The sequence below is a fragment of the Camponotus floridanus genome, unplaced genomic scaffold (genome assembly GCF_003227725.1).
Source record: "Camponotus floridanus strain SB8 unplaced genomic scaffold, Cflo_v7.5 scaffold380, whole genome shotgun sequence".
In the NCBI taxonomy this organism is placed as follows: Eukaryota; Metazoa; Arthropoda; class Insecta; order Hymenoptera; family Formicidae; genus Camponotus; species Camponotus floridanus.
In genome coordinates, this window is record NW_020229526.1 from 56,809 (window position 1) to 75,950 (window position 19,142).

Here is a 19,142-nt window from a genome sequence, read left to right on the forward strand (position 1 = left end):
ATCTTTACACAACCACCCTCAAATGACTCGATCTTGACATATATTGTCAAGGTTACTGCCCTGAATAACATCCAAACAATTTTTGGCGTCGCTCGTGTGTTTATTAAAAAATTATAAACAAAAGAAGTTTTATAAGGTTACCGAATTTGGACACTATGTACAATAATAGACCTTTTATATTGAAAGTTATAAAGAAATAAAACATATTAAAAAATTTTTTATATAAACAACGAGCAATCCTAAAATCTTTTGGATACTTATCAGTGCAGTGACCCTGACAATATATGTCAAGTATGGGGGATGGCTGTGTAAAAAGTAAATATTTACCATTATAAAGTAAATATTTTACCATTATAGCGTGTAATTTTTTTTATAAAATCAGAATATATAAGCGAAAATTTTATATTTACAAAGTAAAGTGAATTTTTTTAATAATGCTAATTTTTCAAGTAAATGTTACAAACATTAGATAATACAATTTAAAATATTTTACATTTTTTGTTTTCGTTATTTGTGTTGGGTGTGTCAAAGTCACTATATTACATTTGTCCGACTTTAAAATTATTAAATATAAAAAAAGAAAATTATCATTCAGATTCCACATAATATATGTATACATATAGAATTGTGTAATAAGATAATTTAGCTATATAATATATTTTAATAATTTTAAAAAATTAATTTTAAAATTATATATCGAGTAATCATTTTTGTTATTTATATTATATTTTTAAATTATTTATTCTATATTTTAAGAGTATAAAAGTATAAAGATTTTTTTACATATACGTAGAAAATAACAGCTCTAATGAATATTGCTTTGTGTGTTAAATATAATATTAATAAGTAAATACATTTAAACTATTTCTATAGACTCTTCCAGTATCCGGATGATGGACTTGTTTGTGGTACAAATTCAACAAGAATCCCTTCATTTCGATACTGAATATAATACATCACTTTATAATACATCATTCAACATTTTTTTTGAACATTACAGTTACATTAAAGGTATGATAATATAAATAAAAATTGATTATGAGTAATTTTTGAAAATAAATTCTTAAAAAACAAATAGAATAACTGATAAAAATTTTAATTTTATATACAGGGTGTCAGAAACAGCAGTGATTGGGGAGGGGAAGAGCCTTCGCCGCGCGCCTACACACTCATCGCTCCTCCCTCCCCAATCTCCGTTTCGCCGCGTGTCGCTATTATGTTAAAGTGAGACCGTCTTCACCGCCAGCACTTCTAACCACACGCATTGGCGATCTTCTTTAATTAATTTTTCGTTAATTATTGCAAATGTCGCAAATAGTATAGTACCTTTTAATTTGAGCCAATCTACCTGCACACTTCGGGACTACAAAAACGGGTCTTGACACCCTGTATAATCTCTTCATTATACACATGCACACATATATACATACGTAATGAATCTGTAGTATATAAAATTATATATAAAATATATTACATGTACAAGATGTTTCTTTATACGTGATACAGTCGATTATCTCGCGAACCAATGATTTTATTGAAAAATTTTTCGAACGAAAGTTGCGTAGCTTGAAGGGGTACACATGAAGAAAATATGAACTTGACCTTGTCAAAGTCAGGTCAAGGTCATTAATGATTTTTTAATAAAAATCTTTACTTTTTTTATAACATATTCTCATATTTTATTACATATCTTTTATTACTTATTACATATGTAGACTACCTCGAGAGCTTTTCAAAACGCTATAATAAAGAATTTTTCATTGAGTACTTTTCAAGTTATGTCTTAATTTTACACAGCTATAAAATATCTAGTAAAATATTCATTTTTCGATTATCTAACCTTAATACTTCTATGTACAAAATAATGAGACGAATCAATTGATGTAAAGAAAAATAATTCCCAAAAACTTACCTTTTTAAAAAAGGTAAAAAAGGGCGCCAAGTTTATGCATTAATTGTATCCAACTGTCATATTGTCTACAAAAATAGTGATATAAAAAATTATGCCAACTAAGAATAAAAATTTGTACAAGATAATAATAAAAAAATTTTAATTAAAAAAACTTGGCGCTGCCAATTTTATTAATATATTGTTCAGCTTAAAAGTCTAAATTTACAAATCCAGAAGATCTTAAGAGAATTAATAATAAATGTCCAGCACTTATATTTGCTGTTAACATATATTTAATTGGAATATATGCCAATTTTATTGGCAGCGCCAAGTTTTTTTAATTAAAATTTTTTTACTATTTATTTTGTACAAATTTTTATTCTAGTTGGCGCAATTTTTTTATATCACTATTTTTGTAGACAATATGACAGTTGGATACAATTAGTACATGACTTGGCGCCCTTTTTTTTACCTTTTTTTTAAAAAGGTAAGTTTTGGGGATTATATCACTTCTTTTTTTAATCTAATTTGCTAAGAGATATTATATTTAAAAAAGTATGTATATATATATATATATATATATTATAATATACAGGGTGTTGAAAAATTAAGTGCCATAAATTTGTGTGATGAAAGAAGGAATCAATATAAGCATTTTAAGTATAGGAACCGTGGGTCGGCGACACTTAGTTACGGCGTGACAAGGGTTTAATTAAATTGTCACAATGTCTGCAATACAATGATTTTATTCGGTTAATTTTAGATGTTTATAATAAATGTTCGAAATTACGACCGCCAACGTTCCGACAAAAATCAGAACGACGGAGCAATGATTCCCGCGTTCTTTGGAATATTCCAGGAGTTTGTCGGATAGTTTCAGACGCCACAACGATACGAGCGACCAGATCCTCCTCGGATTCAACCGGTTCGGAATAAATCATATTTTTCATTGCACCCCAGAAGTAGAAATCGAGATTTTAGATGTTTATTATAAACATCTAAAATTAACCGAATAAAATTATTGCAGACATTGTGACAATTTAATTAAACCCTTGTCACGCCGTAACTAAGCGTCGCCGACCCACGGTTCCTATACTTAAAATGCTTATATTGATTTCTTCTTTCATCACACAAATTTATGGCACTTAATTTTTCAACACCCTGTATATACAGGGTAGGCCATTTTAATCGATGCACTCGAATATCTCGAAAACAGCACTCTTCAGAAAGAAATGTTTCAAACAAAAATTGTAGGGTGTGAAGGGGGACATAAGATGGTAGCATTGGTTTGACCTTGGAAAGTCATTTGAAGGTCACATAAAAGTCACCTTCAATTTCTTAAATTGAACCCACTATTTTTCATTACATATTCTTGTAGCTTATCTCGAGAGCTTTCCAAAACACTACAGACAAATGTTTTTTCATTAAGTACTTTTTGAGTTATAAGGCTTCAAAGTTTGCAGTACTTCGATATAAAATGCAAAATATCTCGTAAAATATTTAGTTTTCGGTAGTCTTACCCTAATACTTTTATGCACAGGATAATGAAACAAAACTATTGGTGCAAAGAAAACGCATGATTGTTTATAACAAAAAGTGCATTGCAAATTACACATTTTTTATTATAAACAATCATACGTTTTCTTTGCACCAATAGTTTTGTCTCATTATCCTGTGCATAAAAGTATTAGGGTAAGACTACCGAAAACTAAATATTTTACAAGATATTTTGCATTTTATATCGAAGTACTGCAAACTTTGAAGCCTTATAACTCAAAAAGTACTTAATGAAAAAACATTTGTCTGTAGTGTTTTGGAAAGCTCTCGAGATAAGCTACAAGAATATGTAATGAAAAATAGTGGGTTCAATTTAAGAAATTGAAGGTGACTTTTATGTGACCTTCAAATGACTTTCCAAGGTCAAACCAATGCTACCATCTTATGTCCCCCTTCACACCCTACAATTTTTGTTTGAAACATTTCTTTCTGAAGAGTGCTGTTTTCGAGATATTCGAGTGCATCGATTAAAATGGCCCACCGTGTATATATATATATATGTATACTCTTTTAATATACAGGGTGACCCATTTTAACTTAGGCAGCCAAATAACTCGAAAAATAAGCACACTACGAAAAAATGGTTACAATCAAAATTTCGTCATTTCGAGAGGGACGTACAATGACGTTAAAATCAGCCCCACCACCCCTCCCCCTGGGCGGTGAGGGGGGGCAAGTTTGAAATCTTAAATGGAACCCCCTATTTTTCATTGCATATTCTTGTAGCTTATCTCGAGAGCTTTCTAAAACACTATAATTAAGTACCTTTTTATTAAGTACTTTTTGAGTTATGAGGCTTGAAATCATTTTTTAATTTTACATAAACCATAAAATATCTAGTAAACCATTCATTTTTCGATTATCTTACCTTCATACTTTTATGTACAAAATAATGAGAGGAATCAATTGGTGTAAAGAAAACTTACAGTTGTTTTTAAGAAAAAATATGGAATTGTTAATTGCAAATTACATATTTTTTCTTAGAAACAACTATGTGTTTTCTTTACACCAATTGATTCCTCTCATTATTTTGTACATAAAAGTATGAAGGTAAGATAATCGAAAAATGAATGGTTTACTAGATATTTTATGGTTTATGTAAAATTAAGAAATTATTTCAAGCCTTATAACTCAAAAAGTACTTAATAAAAAGGTACTTAATTATAGTGTTTTGGAAAGCTCTCGAGATAAGCTACAAGAATATGCAATGAAAAATAGGGGGTTCCATTTAAGATTTCAAACTTGCCCCCCCTCACCGCCCAGGGGGAGGGATGGGGGGGCTGATTTTAACGTCATTGTACGTCCCCCTCGAAAGGACGAAATTTTGATTCTAACCATTTTTTCGTAGTGTGCTTATTTTTCGAGTTATTTGGCTGCCTAAGTTAAAATGGGTCACCCTGTATAAGCAAATTATATAAAAATATATATAGAATAAGTATATATAATATTACATTATATATATATATATATATATATATATGTATATATAATTAATATATTACATATATTTATATTTAGCTTGTAAAATAGATATATTTATTTACCTTGCTCCAATTATCATACCGTACTGGCTTTTGCCAATTTTTAATTAATAATTTAATTATTTATTATTTATAACTTGCACTTTATCACTACTCAAAATGTGGTTAATGATAAATGTCACTAATGACACATATGACATATGTCATTAATATCGAAAAGCGTCGCTAGCGCAATCTTCTGTCGAGAGTAGGAAAAGGACGTTTTCTCTTTCTATGTGTTGTGTACATGTGCGTTGATGACGACCATGATGATGATAAAGACGTTTCTTAATTGAAAATTTTCATATTTCGACTTTGCATTATGATATCTCCGTTAATAGATCACGCAGCGCAAAAATAAAGATACTTTCTTTATACAATTCAAACTCGCTCTATCGATTAAGGTTAGTAAGAATTCGATCCGTTCAGTCGTTATTGAAATCCGATAATCTAAATTATTTTCAACTGTCCGACTCGCGTATAGATACACGGAGTGCCGCGCAATGCTTCGCATGAACTTGGCGCGAGACATTACCGTGTCTCTTGATCATAGTTGTTTTAAAAAAAGAATATGTAATTGTTAATTGCAAATTACATATTTTTCTTAGACACAACTATGTGTTTTCTTTAGATGAATTGATTCGTCTCATTATTTTGTACATAAAAGTATTATGATAAAGAAATTGAGAAATGAATATTTTACTAGATATTTTATAGATCAATTCGAAAATCACTCAATAAAAAATTACTTTTTTATAGCGTTTTGAAAAGCTCTTGAGATAAGTTATAAGACTAAGCAATAAAAATGGGCATTTATTTAAAAAATTAAAAAATTAAAGGTAACCTTCATGTGATCTTCAAACAATTATCCAAAGTCAAATAGCACCATCTTATGTTTTCCTTCGAATCAATTAACTTTTGTCTGAAACATTTTTCTCTAAAATTATTGATTTACGAGATATATCACTGGAAAATGAGACATCCTGCGTAGACGAAACTCTCAGCGAGGATAAAGATTAGATGTAGAATGAACTTCGCTTTGTCTTACAAAATACACTTCGTGGACACAATGAGTTCCATCTCCCTCCCCCTCATTCCTTACGGCAGGATCTACTTCCAGAATGTACAACATAATGCAAACATATTTTTTTAAATATAAAATTTTGTTTGGATTACATTATATAGTACAAAGAGCATCTTATTGTAAATTAGTAGAATGTAAGCAAAACCTCATACATAATGCTTTTAATATCATATTAGTTTATAATTAATGTGTTTAATATCAATTTGCTTAAGAAAAGTATTAAAATTGTTATACTTTAACTTGTTATATCTTTTAAACCAATGTCGCCTCTCATTTACTTTTTTGCGCGGAATTACTCAGGAAATCTTCCTCTATGACATATTCAAATGATGTTAAAATCGGTGATGTGTAACGTTTTATGCACTTTTATTATAATTATTAATTATTATTTACTATAACTTTATCTTATTCTTATTCTGATGTAAATTATAGTTTACAGTGTATTGCGTATATTACAAGAAATGATTACTGAAGAGATATTTTGGCAGAGTATTCGTATATATGTAAAGGACAAGTAAGTAATACACCATACTACTATAATTACTATTTTCATTTAAATTAAATTTATTTATTTTATTTTTATTTAAACTTACATTATTTCTTTCATACTTTATTATCTTTATTATTACCATTTACAATTCTTTTTACCTTCAATGTTATTAAATATTCAAGATATATTTTCAACTTACATATACACTTATTTTTTAAAAGTAATCAAGTTTGACCATTCCTTTTAAATTATAATTTAAACTGTAGCATCAAATTCATATAAAAACTATAAATCATATGATTAATTATGTAATTAATTATATATTTAATTAAATTAAACATAATATATAATTAACAATTTTATATTGTGATAATTATATATATATATATATATATATATATATATATATACATATATGTATATAATTAATGTATGTATGTATGTGTGTGTGTGTATATATATATATATATATATATATATATATATATATAGACAGGGTTAGAAAAAAGTCTGGATACCCCTTAATATTTCGAAAAATACGCATTTTAGGAAAAACTGTTTCATACAATAATTATAGGGTTTTATGTGGTGCATTACACAGCAACATTATTATGATCTCGAATAGCGTTGTCAAGGTTATGTGAAGGTCAGCTTCAATTTTTTAAATAGAATCCCCTATTTTTCATTGCATATTCTTGTAGCTTATTTTCAATTAACTATTCCATATTTTTTCTTAAAAGCAACTGTATGTTTTCTTTACACCAATTGATTCTTCTCATTATTTTGTGCATAAAAGTATTAAGATAATTGAAAAATGAATATTTTACAAGATATTTTATGATTTATGTAAAATTAAGAAATGATTTCAAGTTTCATAATTCGAAAAGTACTTTATGGAAAAATAATTTATTATAGTTTTGGAGCTTACCTCTCGAGGTAAGCTACAAGAATATGCAATGAAAAATAGGGGGTTCTATTTAAAAAATTGAAGCTGACCTTCACATAATCTTGACAACGCTATTCGAGGTCATAATAATGTTACTGTGTAATGCGCCACATAAAACCATATAACTTTTGTATGAAACATTTTTTTTTAAAAATGCATCTTTATATATATATATATATATATATATATATATATATATAATATAATATAATATATATATATATATATATATATATATATATATATATAGATATACATTTGCTTATAATATCTTTCGTTAACACATCACTAAATTTTGTATAAATTTTGTAACTTTAGCAAGCCAACTTTTAACTATTTTGATGAAATTATGAAGAATAGAATTCGAACCCTTTCGGATGTAGACATTCAAATATCTATATACGATTTAACTCGTATAAAGCAACTAATCACTACGCTGCTCACGTCTCCAATAAAGCGAACATATTATATTGTAATGGAAATAGTACGAGATTATAAAGTTTATTATTATTATACTAAACCGATAAAAAGGTTGATATCAAATTTAAATAAGTCGGCGGATGATTTCATATCTACATCGGATAAGTTGAGAAATAACTACAACATTCATAATATAGGACCGGATAACTTTATGGTATATAATCCAGAACAAACTGGTAAGTTTGCAATAAATTTATTGCATTTTATAGTGTTTATCATACACACACATTGGAGAGAAAGATTTACATTATTAAAAGTGTTATTCATTATATTATGTATTATATACATTACATTTATTATACATTATATATACATACATACATTATATATACATGCATATATATACATACATACGCACAATTATTAGAAATATTCAATTTTCATGCAAAATGATTTTATACCTAATATAATATACAAATTGCATTTCCATTTATGTTCACTTTATGATATATTTTTGATCTCTATTAATGTACAAAAGTTTAAGTACAAAAGTATAAACAGATACTTGTACTGATAAACCATTTGAAAGAATTATGTATATATATATATATATATATATATATATATATATATTTATATACAATTTATTTATTTTCGGCAGGATATTATCGAGTCAATTACGATATCGAGAACTGGCGAAGAATGGCAAGTTATCTAAATTCTACAAATTATAGGGAAATACATGTTTTGAATCGTGCTCAAATTATCGATGACGCTTTCCACTTAATGATAACAAACCAACTTAATTCCACTGTATTCTGGAATATTGCAAAATATCTATCACAAGAAACAGACTACGTGGCATGGTATCCTATGTTTAAAGCTTTAGAATATCTGTCCAATATCTTTCTATTTCAGGAAAGAATATATATTAAAATCAAGGTAATAACACAAATTATAAACAACAGTGATGTCTCCAACATACTAAAACATATTACTTATTGCACATATTAATATTGTATGCATTTATAACAATAATTATTAAGTGCTTGTCAAAAAGATACATACAATAAAATACAGTATAGGCCAAAAACATATCACCTTTATGTTTTTTGAGAATAATTTAACTCAAAATGAATAACTTAATTCAAAGTGTATATATTTTTATCTAGTCACATGTTTCAATAGTAGGTATAATATAGATTATTTAACAATAGACTTTTCATTCAATAATGAACACAGCTACTTAAGAAAAATTAATTAAATACATATATACACTTTGAATTAAATTATCCTTAAAAAAGATGATATATTTTTGACGGGTACTGTACATGTAATTAGAAAAAATTTGATTAGATAAAAAGGTTTAAATATACATATTTTAGATGAAAGATAAGTATATTTGTAAATTAACATTCGAATAGTGTATGTACTAATATTATAAGAAATTCGAGAGGAAAAGGGAGAAAAGTTGGAAAATTGTTATCATTTTTAATCACAGCATAATATTTAAAATGACGATTTAAATATCATTAATTTTAAGATAGAAAGTTAGTAGGACACATATATATATATTAATTATCTATGTGTTTAATACACAAAAGAATTAACAAATTATTAAATTATATTATACAATAGATATAATGTCTACATTTATACAATAGATATAATGTCTACATGTTTACAATATATGCATGCATTCACTTCTGTATGTATATTTTGTAATATGAATATGTATTAAGCATGTGTGAATGTGCACGCAAGAAAAATTCAAATTTGTGTAAACAAATTTGTATAAATACGTATATATAAGTATAGCTATATAAGATAGATATCTTTATGTGAAATGAATTCAGAGCTGTTTACAAAGACAGAATGTTTTGAATATATAAACCATCTTAATATGTAAAATACAATTACGCAAGATATCTTTCTATATAACAAAGTATAATGCAAGAATCGAAAAATATAAAATTTATATCAAGTAACAATATAAATACATATAAACAATAAATAGAAAGGTCATAGGCGATAGAGAGCATGTAAATAATTAGATAATCAAGATTAAAATAGAAAAATCATAATTTAATAAAGCAAATTAAGTACGATAAACATACAAAAATTAAAGATAAGAATATACATAAGGTACGAACGTTTCTGGCTCTCGCTTTGAGCCTTCTTCAGCGCAATAATAATAACCAACAGAAATTAATATAAAAACTAATAAATCATAAATATAATAAGGTATTGAGTAACATATAAATAATGATAAAATCGCAATCGGCGCAACGTTAATAGACGAAGTAATGGATCTTCATGGTAAAAAATAGAAACCTTATTGTGCAAGTGTAATTGGTGTAGAACAGAAACTCGACAACAGTACCAAATGCAGCCTGAAAATGGCATGATCCGGTATTTTAAACAATTCATATAATATACTGTGTGACAATATAAATACTTACAAAGAGACTGTTCAACGATAATACGAAAGATGGAGAGAAACAATAAGGTTCAACGTGAGAAACAGTTACTGTTAGAAATGCCGATGAGAAGGCTGATATATATACCCGAACATGACATTCAAATTTTCGGTAGCTTGTTTATAATATCATGATATAAAGACGGTAAATTTTCTGTGTCTGTCTGTAAATTTAAACCATTCTTTTGTCTCTTGATGTAAAGCATTTCAGAAATTAATCTTCTATTGTAAAAAGGAGCTTCATCCAGAATTTTAACGTCGTTCCAACAAAAATCATGATCGTATTGTAGCCTATGATTTGTAACGACAGAGCGAGTAGTATAATTTCTATTAAGTTGCGATCTATGCTCCGATATTCTCGTCTTTAGCATTCTCGAAGTTTGGCCAATATATGAAGCGTCACAAACCGAACAATTAATTTTATAAACTACATTGGTTTTTTGGTTAGAGGGAATGTAGTCTTTATGTACTTTAATGAACTTGTTTAATTTATTTAGGCGGGTATAGGAAAGTTTGATGTCCAAGTTCTTTGTGACGCTTCTAAACCGCTCAGTGAAGTTTGGCAAGTATGGGACTGTGAAAAACGTGGAAGAATCTTTCAATGTCCCAAGATCACCGCGATCACGATTCATAAACAAAAATCTAAGTCGTTGGCTTATGACTTCAAATATGAAGCTCAAGGAATAGCAATTGTCTAAAAGGATTTTGATAATACGGTCAAGATTCCTATGGTGAAAACTTGGATGCGACAAGTGTTCTGTTCTACACCAATTACACTTGCACAATAAGGTTTCTATTTTTTACCATGAAGATCCATTACTTCGATAAGCGTCTATTAACGTTGCGATTTTATCATTATTTATATGTTATTCAATACCTTATTATATTTATGATTTATTAGTTTTTATATTAATTTCTGTTGGTTATTATTATTGCGCTGAAGAAGGCTCAAAGCGAGAGCCAGAAACGTTCGTACCTTATGTATATTCTTATCTTTAATTTTTGTATGTTTATCGTACTTAATTTGCTTTATTAAATTATGATTTTTCTATTTTAATCTTGATTATCTAATTATTTACATGCTCTCTATCGCCTATGACCTTTCTATTTATTGTTAAAATTTAAGAGAGCTTTTCTCAATACTTGTTTAAATACATATAAATACATATATATGTACATATATATATATATATATATATATATATGTATATATATATTTATATATTTAGGTGAAAGTGCTAATCTTACTAAACAAGTTGCTTGATTCACTTAAATACAATGAACTTGATTCTAATGAACACGATCTTACAAAGAGTTTGAGAATGGAGGCTGCGAAATGGGCATGTAATCTTGATGGTCGCATATGCATAGAAACAGCCCAACATAACTTAATTTCACATCTCGAGAATCCAGAAAAGAACACGTATTTTTTTTTGTATATTTCCGATTATTTTAATTTAAATGTTTTGTAGATACATGTGCAATGTTTGTTACATTATTCGGTCAAAATTTAACTTTATTAGATTATGTTATAAAATCATAATTTGTTAAATTATTTAATCAAAATATAAGATTAATATGTGCAAAACTTTTATATGAGAATTTGTTTTTTGTTAAATCTCATAGGCTTTTGCCATGGTGGAAAGAATGGACATATTGTCAAGGTTTAAAAATATTGCACTATCCTCTTAGCAATGAAAGTATGAAGGATTCACCTTGGTGGAAAGTATATCGTCTGGGAAAAGAAAAATTTAAAACTAAATTTTTAAAATATCTGTCTTGCCCTGAGGATTCAACATTTATCATACCCTATTTAAATCTAATAAAACATGATAGTGCACCATCGATTATATTTTTAAAAGATTTTTCCGATAAAGATTATATTAATTATTTTCTTTTTACTATCGCGAAGCATGCAAGGACTCCTGCAGTACTCGATTTCATATTACACAATCTTAAGAATATAAAACCTAAGTAATACAATTTTCTCTCCGTAAATATATATCTATCATTCAACAATTTATGTGTGTATCAATAAACTTATTATTTTACTGTTATAGACAAATCAGCGAGTATGCAACATTTACTGTAATTATTAATCATGTGTATTCCACAGATCAACTCCAAAAGGTAAAAATTGCATGTGCTTATATATATATGTGTGTGCGTGTGCGTGTGCGTGTGTGCGCGCGCGCGCGCGCGTGTGTGTGTGTAAAATAAATAACCATGATGCGACATCAAATATTGCTGTTTAATATCATCAAAATAATTTGTTTTAGATAAACGACTTCTTAACAGATAAATTTTTTAATGGAATGCAAGTTAAATTAAATGAATGTAAGAAGTTATCGCGTTTTTTGAATGAAAGAAATATGAAAGTAGAGGTAAATTTTATGAACATTATTATACTAATATTTCGTTTATTAATCATTGATTGTTCTGTTTTCATACAGAATATATTAATGTCACAGTGTCCTAAAATAACAAGCAAAAATTAATGTAATTTAATTTTTTTATAAAATAAGCATATATTTATTTCTAATTTCCAAAAATATATTATTTTGGAAACATGCAATTTTTAATGATTGAGAAAGTGAGAACGAATGAGCGAGCGAGCGAAAGCAAAAGAGAAAGAGAATTTCTTTACTTGGAAATTTTAGTGAAAATCGAATTATAAATTTTAAAAAGAAAATTTACAAGTTTTAGATTTAAATCTTAATTATTCTAGATGTTCAGCTCTTAGGATGGGTTGTTCCAACGTCGGGTAAATTTAATCTCATTGGTAACTCTATCTCCATCTCTTTTTTCAGAACTTATCTGAAAGAGACGAAGATATAATTACCAACAAGATTAAATTTACTCGACGTTGGAACAACCCACCCTTAATTAAATAAATTTAAATGTTTTTCAATATAATTGAGAAAATATTACGTAATGTGATTTGCATACTTTAATATTACACGAGCCATTTGTTTACTAAAATAAAAATTTAATAAAGATGGATGAGTTAAAAAGATTAATGTTCTTGCTAGATGTAACAATTATAATATTATAATATTATAATGATGTTATCTCTGTGAGAGCTGCAGCTCATATAAATTGCTAATTTTATTTTGTTTTTAAAATTTCTAATTTTAAATTTTGATTTTTATTTCTTAAAAGTTACTTGCAAAGTAACTATCTAACTATTATTTATAAGTACTCCTTGTAATTAAGAAAGTTGCTAAGTAAAATATAGTGCAACACTATGCACATAATATAATAGAACACGCAGTACGTACAATAGAAGAATGATTTTATTCTCATTTCAGCAAATTTGTAATTTTCATAATTCCATAATTATTATTTATTTCTATTACATTTAAGATTATTATTATTGTATGTATTTAATATATATATATATATATATTAAATATATTAAATATATATATATATATATATATATATATATATTAAATATATATAATATATAATATTATATATATATATATTAAATATATATATATATATTAATATTATATATATATATATATATACACACATAATAGATAATATTTAATATAATTTTTATAATAATTATTGGCTATTTACACTATTGCCGATATAATCTGTTTTAGACATGCTTTACAGAATTAGCAGAAAATTTCACATGTATGCAGCCATATACTTCAAATATTGTAAGCAAATTACAAATGCGCTTTTTCGAAATCAAAAGTCAACAGAATTACTTTCAAAATTTTGTCAAATATCAACAATAACCGTTTGATAGAAGTAACAATTGTGACGCAAATACATCTATATATCTTTTTGACAAATAGCTTTTTATAATGTTTATAGTTTTTATTTATTATTTATGCTTATGTACGTTAATAATATATAATTAAATACACGTGCATTTACATGGATTCATTTTGGTCTGCAATTCATTGATGTTTATATTTCCTTATTAACATGAAGTAAAGGAAAGTGTAAATTATATTCATAATATATAGATAATTATAATTAAATTATGTTATATTATAATTAAATATATAATTAAATATCGCCCCAATATTTTTCTTGTCTACATCTCTTCAGGAGGGTAAAGAGGGTTTATAGAATTCTCAAAAATGAGAATCTATATCTTGGTAAATGCACCAAGTGAAACATATGCATACATCTCGTGCTCGTTTAAATTATCGCGAACAATTAAAATTTACGCATTACCATCCACGGTGGCTCTTATTCGCTACTTTCTTGTCGTGTTGTTTTATATTAGAATTTTTTTTTGTTAAATCTCGTAGGCTTTTGCCATGGTGAAAAGAATGGACATACTCTCAAGGTTTAAAAGTATTGTACTATTCTCTTAGCAATGAAGATTCTCCTTGGTGGGGAGTATATCATCTGGGAAAAGAAAAATTTAAACCTAAACTTTTAAAATTTCTCTCTTGCCCTGGGAGTTCATAATTTATCAAAGCCTATTTAAATCTAATAAAAAAGGATCATACAACATCGATTATGTTTTCGTAAGATTTTTTCCGATAAAGATTATATTAATTATTTTCTTTTACTATCGCGAAGGAATCCTGTAGTACTAACTCAGGTAACAAGCACACGTCATTTTGACGTTTCAAATTAGTCATTCACTGACTATTCTTGACGTCACGAATTGACGTTTTTGTGACGTAAAAGTGACGATCTAATGTCACAGATTCTTGATGTCCTGATATGTACCGCATTTTGACATCATAAAATGTACCATATTTTGACGTCTTTTTCTTACCATAATAATATATTTAATAGTATTATTGAATAAAGCACTGTCTAAAAGTAAATCAGTCTATTATCACTGAAAAACAGTAAATAGTCACTGATTATAGCAGTTATAAGTACAGCACTGTAAATCAGTGACATTTTATTGAAAGAATCAGTTAATAATTTTGACTATTTCAATCAGTAATATCTCAGTAATATTTCTTTCGTTATTGCCAGTAATATTAAACTACAATTCATCTCTCTATCTATTTAATATTAATATTATTAATAATTAAGAAATATCATGAATACATTCTTACAAATTACATGAAAAATTATCCAATACAAATTACATGAAAAATTATCCAAAGTATACATATAATGATTATATAATAGTAATTCATTAAATTTACATATTTAATTCTATAGTATAGTATATATTTTTGAAATATTCATAAAAAAGTAACTGTTTGTATTTTCATATCAAAGAGTCGTCAATAAATTCGAAATCTATTTATAAATTCCATATCGCGCGGAACTGAATATTCATGAAATAAATTATGGTTACGAAAATACCGTTTTTCCGCGTTCTTTTCATGTTCGATTAAATGAGATTGCCGTGTTAATAAAGAATCTTATTGTCGAAATTTTATTATATTGATTTATTATAAGAAATATTTTTTATTCTTTTAACGTCAAATAAAATCATTTCCTTCAGAAATTGAAAATTTGATAAGACACAAGATATATGATATTTACAAGTAGTTTCTGAATCAAAATAAAATAATATAGATAATTAGATTTTACTTGCGATAAAATAGCATTATTTATTAATTTAAAATAAGAGATAAAATGTCCAGCATTAATTATATCATAAAGTTTATATCATAAAGTAATGTTTAAAGTATTAAATATTTCAAGACAATAATCTTAATTAACTATAACGTTATTTGGCCTTTACAGCCTTTGCGATATGTTACTGTTATCATAGGCGCTTAGCATGTTGTCATTCACTCGGCGACACTTGAGCAAGAAGGTAATGAGATGTAAAACATTCTATAGATTGTGGAATTCTTTTTTGAAATGCGATCACGATATCGAGAAATAATTTGCTGATTATCATGATTAATAATTAATTAACTTTAAGAATAATATGATTTTAACACTATTGTGAAGATAGATTTCGAACGCGTATGTTAAATGATTTAATGATTCGTTTAATCAAGTCAAAGAATAAAATATATATATATATATATATATATATATATATATACATATATATGTATATATATCGGTCATTCCACGTCAACTGAAACACCTGTCTGCCCAAAATTTAGCGCTGTTTCCAAGAACGAGTGACAGCTTAAAAAATTCGTCTATTCAAGAGCTTTCAAAAGATGTGTGGCATTTTGTAAAAATTAAAAATGGCGGATCTACTATAGCGCCTGGAACTGCCGAAAATTGCATGAATTTCCTGAAAAATCTTAGACATTTCGTTTTAGAAGATGAATTCAGGCTAAAAAGACGTTTTTGAAGATAATCGGGATCACTGTTCATGAATCTGAAGTCAGGTTAACGAAATTTAAAATGGCGGATCTAAATGGCGCCTAAAACTGCTGTAATCCTATGAATTTTTCGAAAATTCCTAGTTATTATCTTCTGAATGTTTGAATCAAACTCGAAATAACTTAATCAGCAGTATTCGGAGACCGTTAACGAATCTGAAGTAAGATCATTGAAATTCAAAATGACGAATCCAATATGGCCCCTGAAACTGCTGACCGCGTGAATTCAAAATCGCATGAATTTCTCGAAAATCCCTTGTTATTATTTTTTAAATAATCAAATCAGGTTTGAGAAGACCTAATTCAAAGTATTTGAGCTCATTATTTATTAACACAAAGAGATAATCAAAATTTAAGATGGCGGATCCAGTATGACGTCTGTAACAAATCGTATAAGTTGACCTAAAATCAAGTGAGTTTGGATCCGCCATTTTGAATTTCGTTTGAACCTGACTTCAGATTCATGAACAGTGATCTCGATTACCTTCAAAAACAGTCTTTTTAGCCTGAATTCATCTTCTAAAAGGAAATGTCTAAGATTTATCGGGAAATTCATGCAATTTTCGGCAGTTCCAGGCGCTATAGTAGATCCGCCATTTTTAATTTTTACAAAATGCCACACATCTTTTGAAAGCTCTTGAATAGACGAATTTTTTAAGCTGTCACTCGTTCTTGGAAACAGCGCTAAATTTTGGGCAGACAGGTGTTTCAGTTGACGTGGAATGACTGATATATATATATGTATATGTATATATATATAAATTTTTATATTATTATTTTATTGCAATTCTTCCGAACAATAATTATTTCTCCAATAATACTTGAAATCAGATATTTTGTTCACTGCTACACTATTCGACTTTTGGACGATTTAAATATAATTTAAATTCAAAATATGCAGTGAAATAATCGAATAATAAAATCGAACAATTTGCATAATGAAAAAATTGGTAATATATTATAATTATTTAATAATTATAATTTATAATTTAAACTATTTCTATAATTTAATATTCCATGTGTGTGTGTGTGTGTGTGTGTGTGTGTGTGTAATGTTAAACGTAAAATAATTCGGCAACAAATTGACAACAACATGGTATTCGGCCTTGACGATTATAGAGCACTATTGTTTATATCATAAGGTCTTGCTATCATTTGAGTGTCGATATTCGCCCAGCAAAATAATAATACAAAACGCTCCGTCACAAATTCCATTTAAAAATGTGTTTGCGATTAATATTAAAAAATTATCAGAATGAATGGCCAAAAATAAAAGTAAATCTCACTGGGTTGAAAAGTGATTGATATTGGCCAGAAAATATGCGTGAGAAAAAAATATTTTCTTATTTATAGGTGCGTGTGATGACACGCAATTAAAAACACGCGAAGTTCGGTCCAAATTGAATTGCGTGATTAAGACTCTCTAAATCTTATGTGATTGTGAATTTCTGGTTAGGACTCCTTAAATCTCACGTTATCGTAAATTCTCGATTAGGTTTTTCTAAATCACAAGTTTTTACTAGTGTAAGTCAAAAAATAGGCTAGATAGGCAACCAGATCTGTTGGGACTAGTATTAGGGCCGCTAGGTAGAGCAAATAGATCTGGTAGGTCTCTCTGTTAGGGCGGCTAGGCAGGGAAACTAGGTTTGTTAGAGCCGTTAAGTAGGAATACTAGGTTTGTTATGAATATTCGCATTTAAAAAAAAGTTGAAAATTAAAGAACATATATATAGCTGTATAAATAAATTAATTTTTAGGAAAAAAAATTAAAAATATATCTTTCATAAATTTAATTAAATAAATTGTACATAAAAAATTAAAATCAATTATAAAAGAAAGATTGTAGGATGAAAATCAAAAATTTAATTTATAAATAATTATAAAAATGTAACTTAAGTGTATAACTACATTTAAATTGCATTTATATATAATATTTAATGTTGTAGATTTGTAATATTTTTTAAATTGTATTAGTATTCTATTTTGTAAATTGTATGTTCTTAAAAGTTATACAACTTCAAATTTAAATGTTACTAGTATCTAATAATTAATATATTGAGAGAAAGTATAATTTAAATTAAATAATTTTTAACATTCTTATTTTCAATTTGACATATGTCATATCAATTACTGTAAATAATAAAAACAATAATTTCTTAATGTATTAAGAATATCGATACTGATAACATCTAATTATTAAATTGTATCTATAAATTGTAATTATATAATTATTTATAATTTTCTATAATTTTTATAATTTTCTTATATTTTCTATATAATTGTACACACATGTATATATACAGGGTGAGGCATTTATAGTGACGCGGGCGTATTTCTCGGAAACAAAGCGAGATATTTAAAAAATGTTTCAGACGAAAGTTGTATGGTTTCAAGGGGGACATAAAATGGTGTTATTAGTTTGATCTTGAAGAGCCACCTGAAGGACACGCGAAGGT

General features: G+C 27.2%; 1 protein-coding gene across 2 annotated transcripts; it reads left to right on the forward strand.

Annotated features, from left to right (window-relative positions):
* The first annotated feature begins 887 nt into the window (after positions 1-887).
* On the forward strand, positions 888-14,222 carry LOC112638833 (aminopeptidase N-like). Of its 2 annotated transcripts, XM_025411219.1 has the most exons (9): positions 888-1,011; positions 6,485-6,566; positions 7,807-8,144; positions 8,570-8,850; positions 11,617-11,810; positions 12,014-12,361; positions 12,448-12,517; positions 12,667-12,771; positions 14,005-14,222. In XM_025411219.1, exons 1-9 carry the CDS (start codon positions 891-893, stop codon positions 14,143-14,145), a joined length of 1,680 nt encoding a protein of 559 aa, XP_025267004.1. In that variant the 5' UTR covers positions 888-890; the 3' UTR covers positions 14,146-14,222. The 2 variants fall into 2 exon arrangements, with proteins under 2 accessions (XP_025267004.1, XP_025267005.1); XM_025411220.1 differs by lacking the exon at positions 12,667-12,771.
* The last annotated feature ends 4,920 nt before the right edge of the window (positions 14,223-19,142 follow it).

What these genes read in the sequence shown, in the direction of transcription:
- LOC112638833 (XM_025411219.1), top strand. Translation starts at nt 891, where the DNA reads ATGATGGACTTGTTTGTGGTACAAATTCAACAAGAATCCCTTCATTTC. An exon ending in GAATATATATTAAAATCAAG is followed by an intron (nt 8,851 to 11,616) that starts GTAATAACACAA and finishes TTATATATTTAG; the next exon opens with GTGAAAGTGCTAATCTTACT. An exon ending in CTTAAGAATATAAAACCTAA is followed by an intron (nt 12,362 to 12,447) that starts GTAATACAATTT and finishes TTACTGTTATAG; the next exon opens with ACAAATCAGCGAGTATGCAA.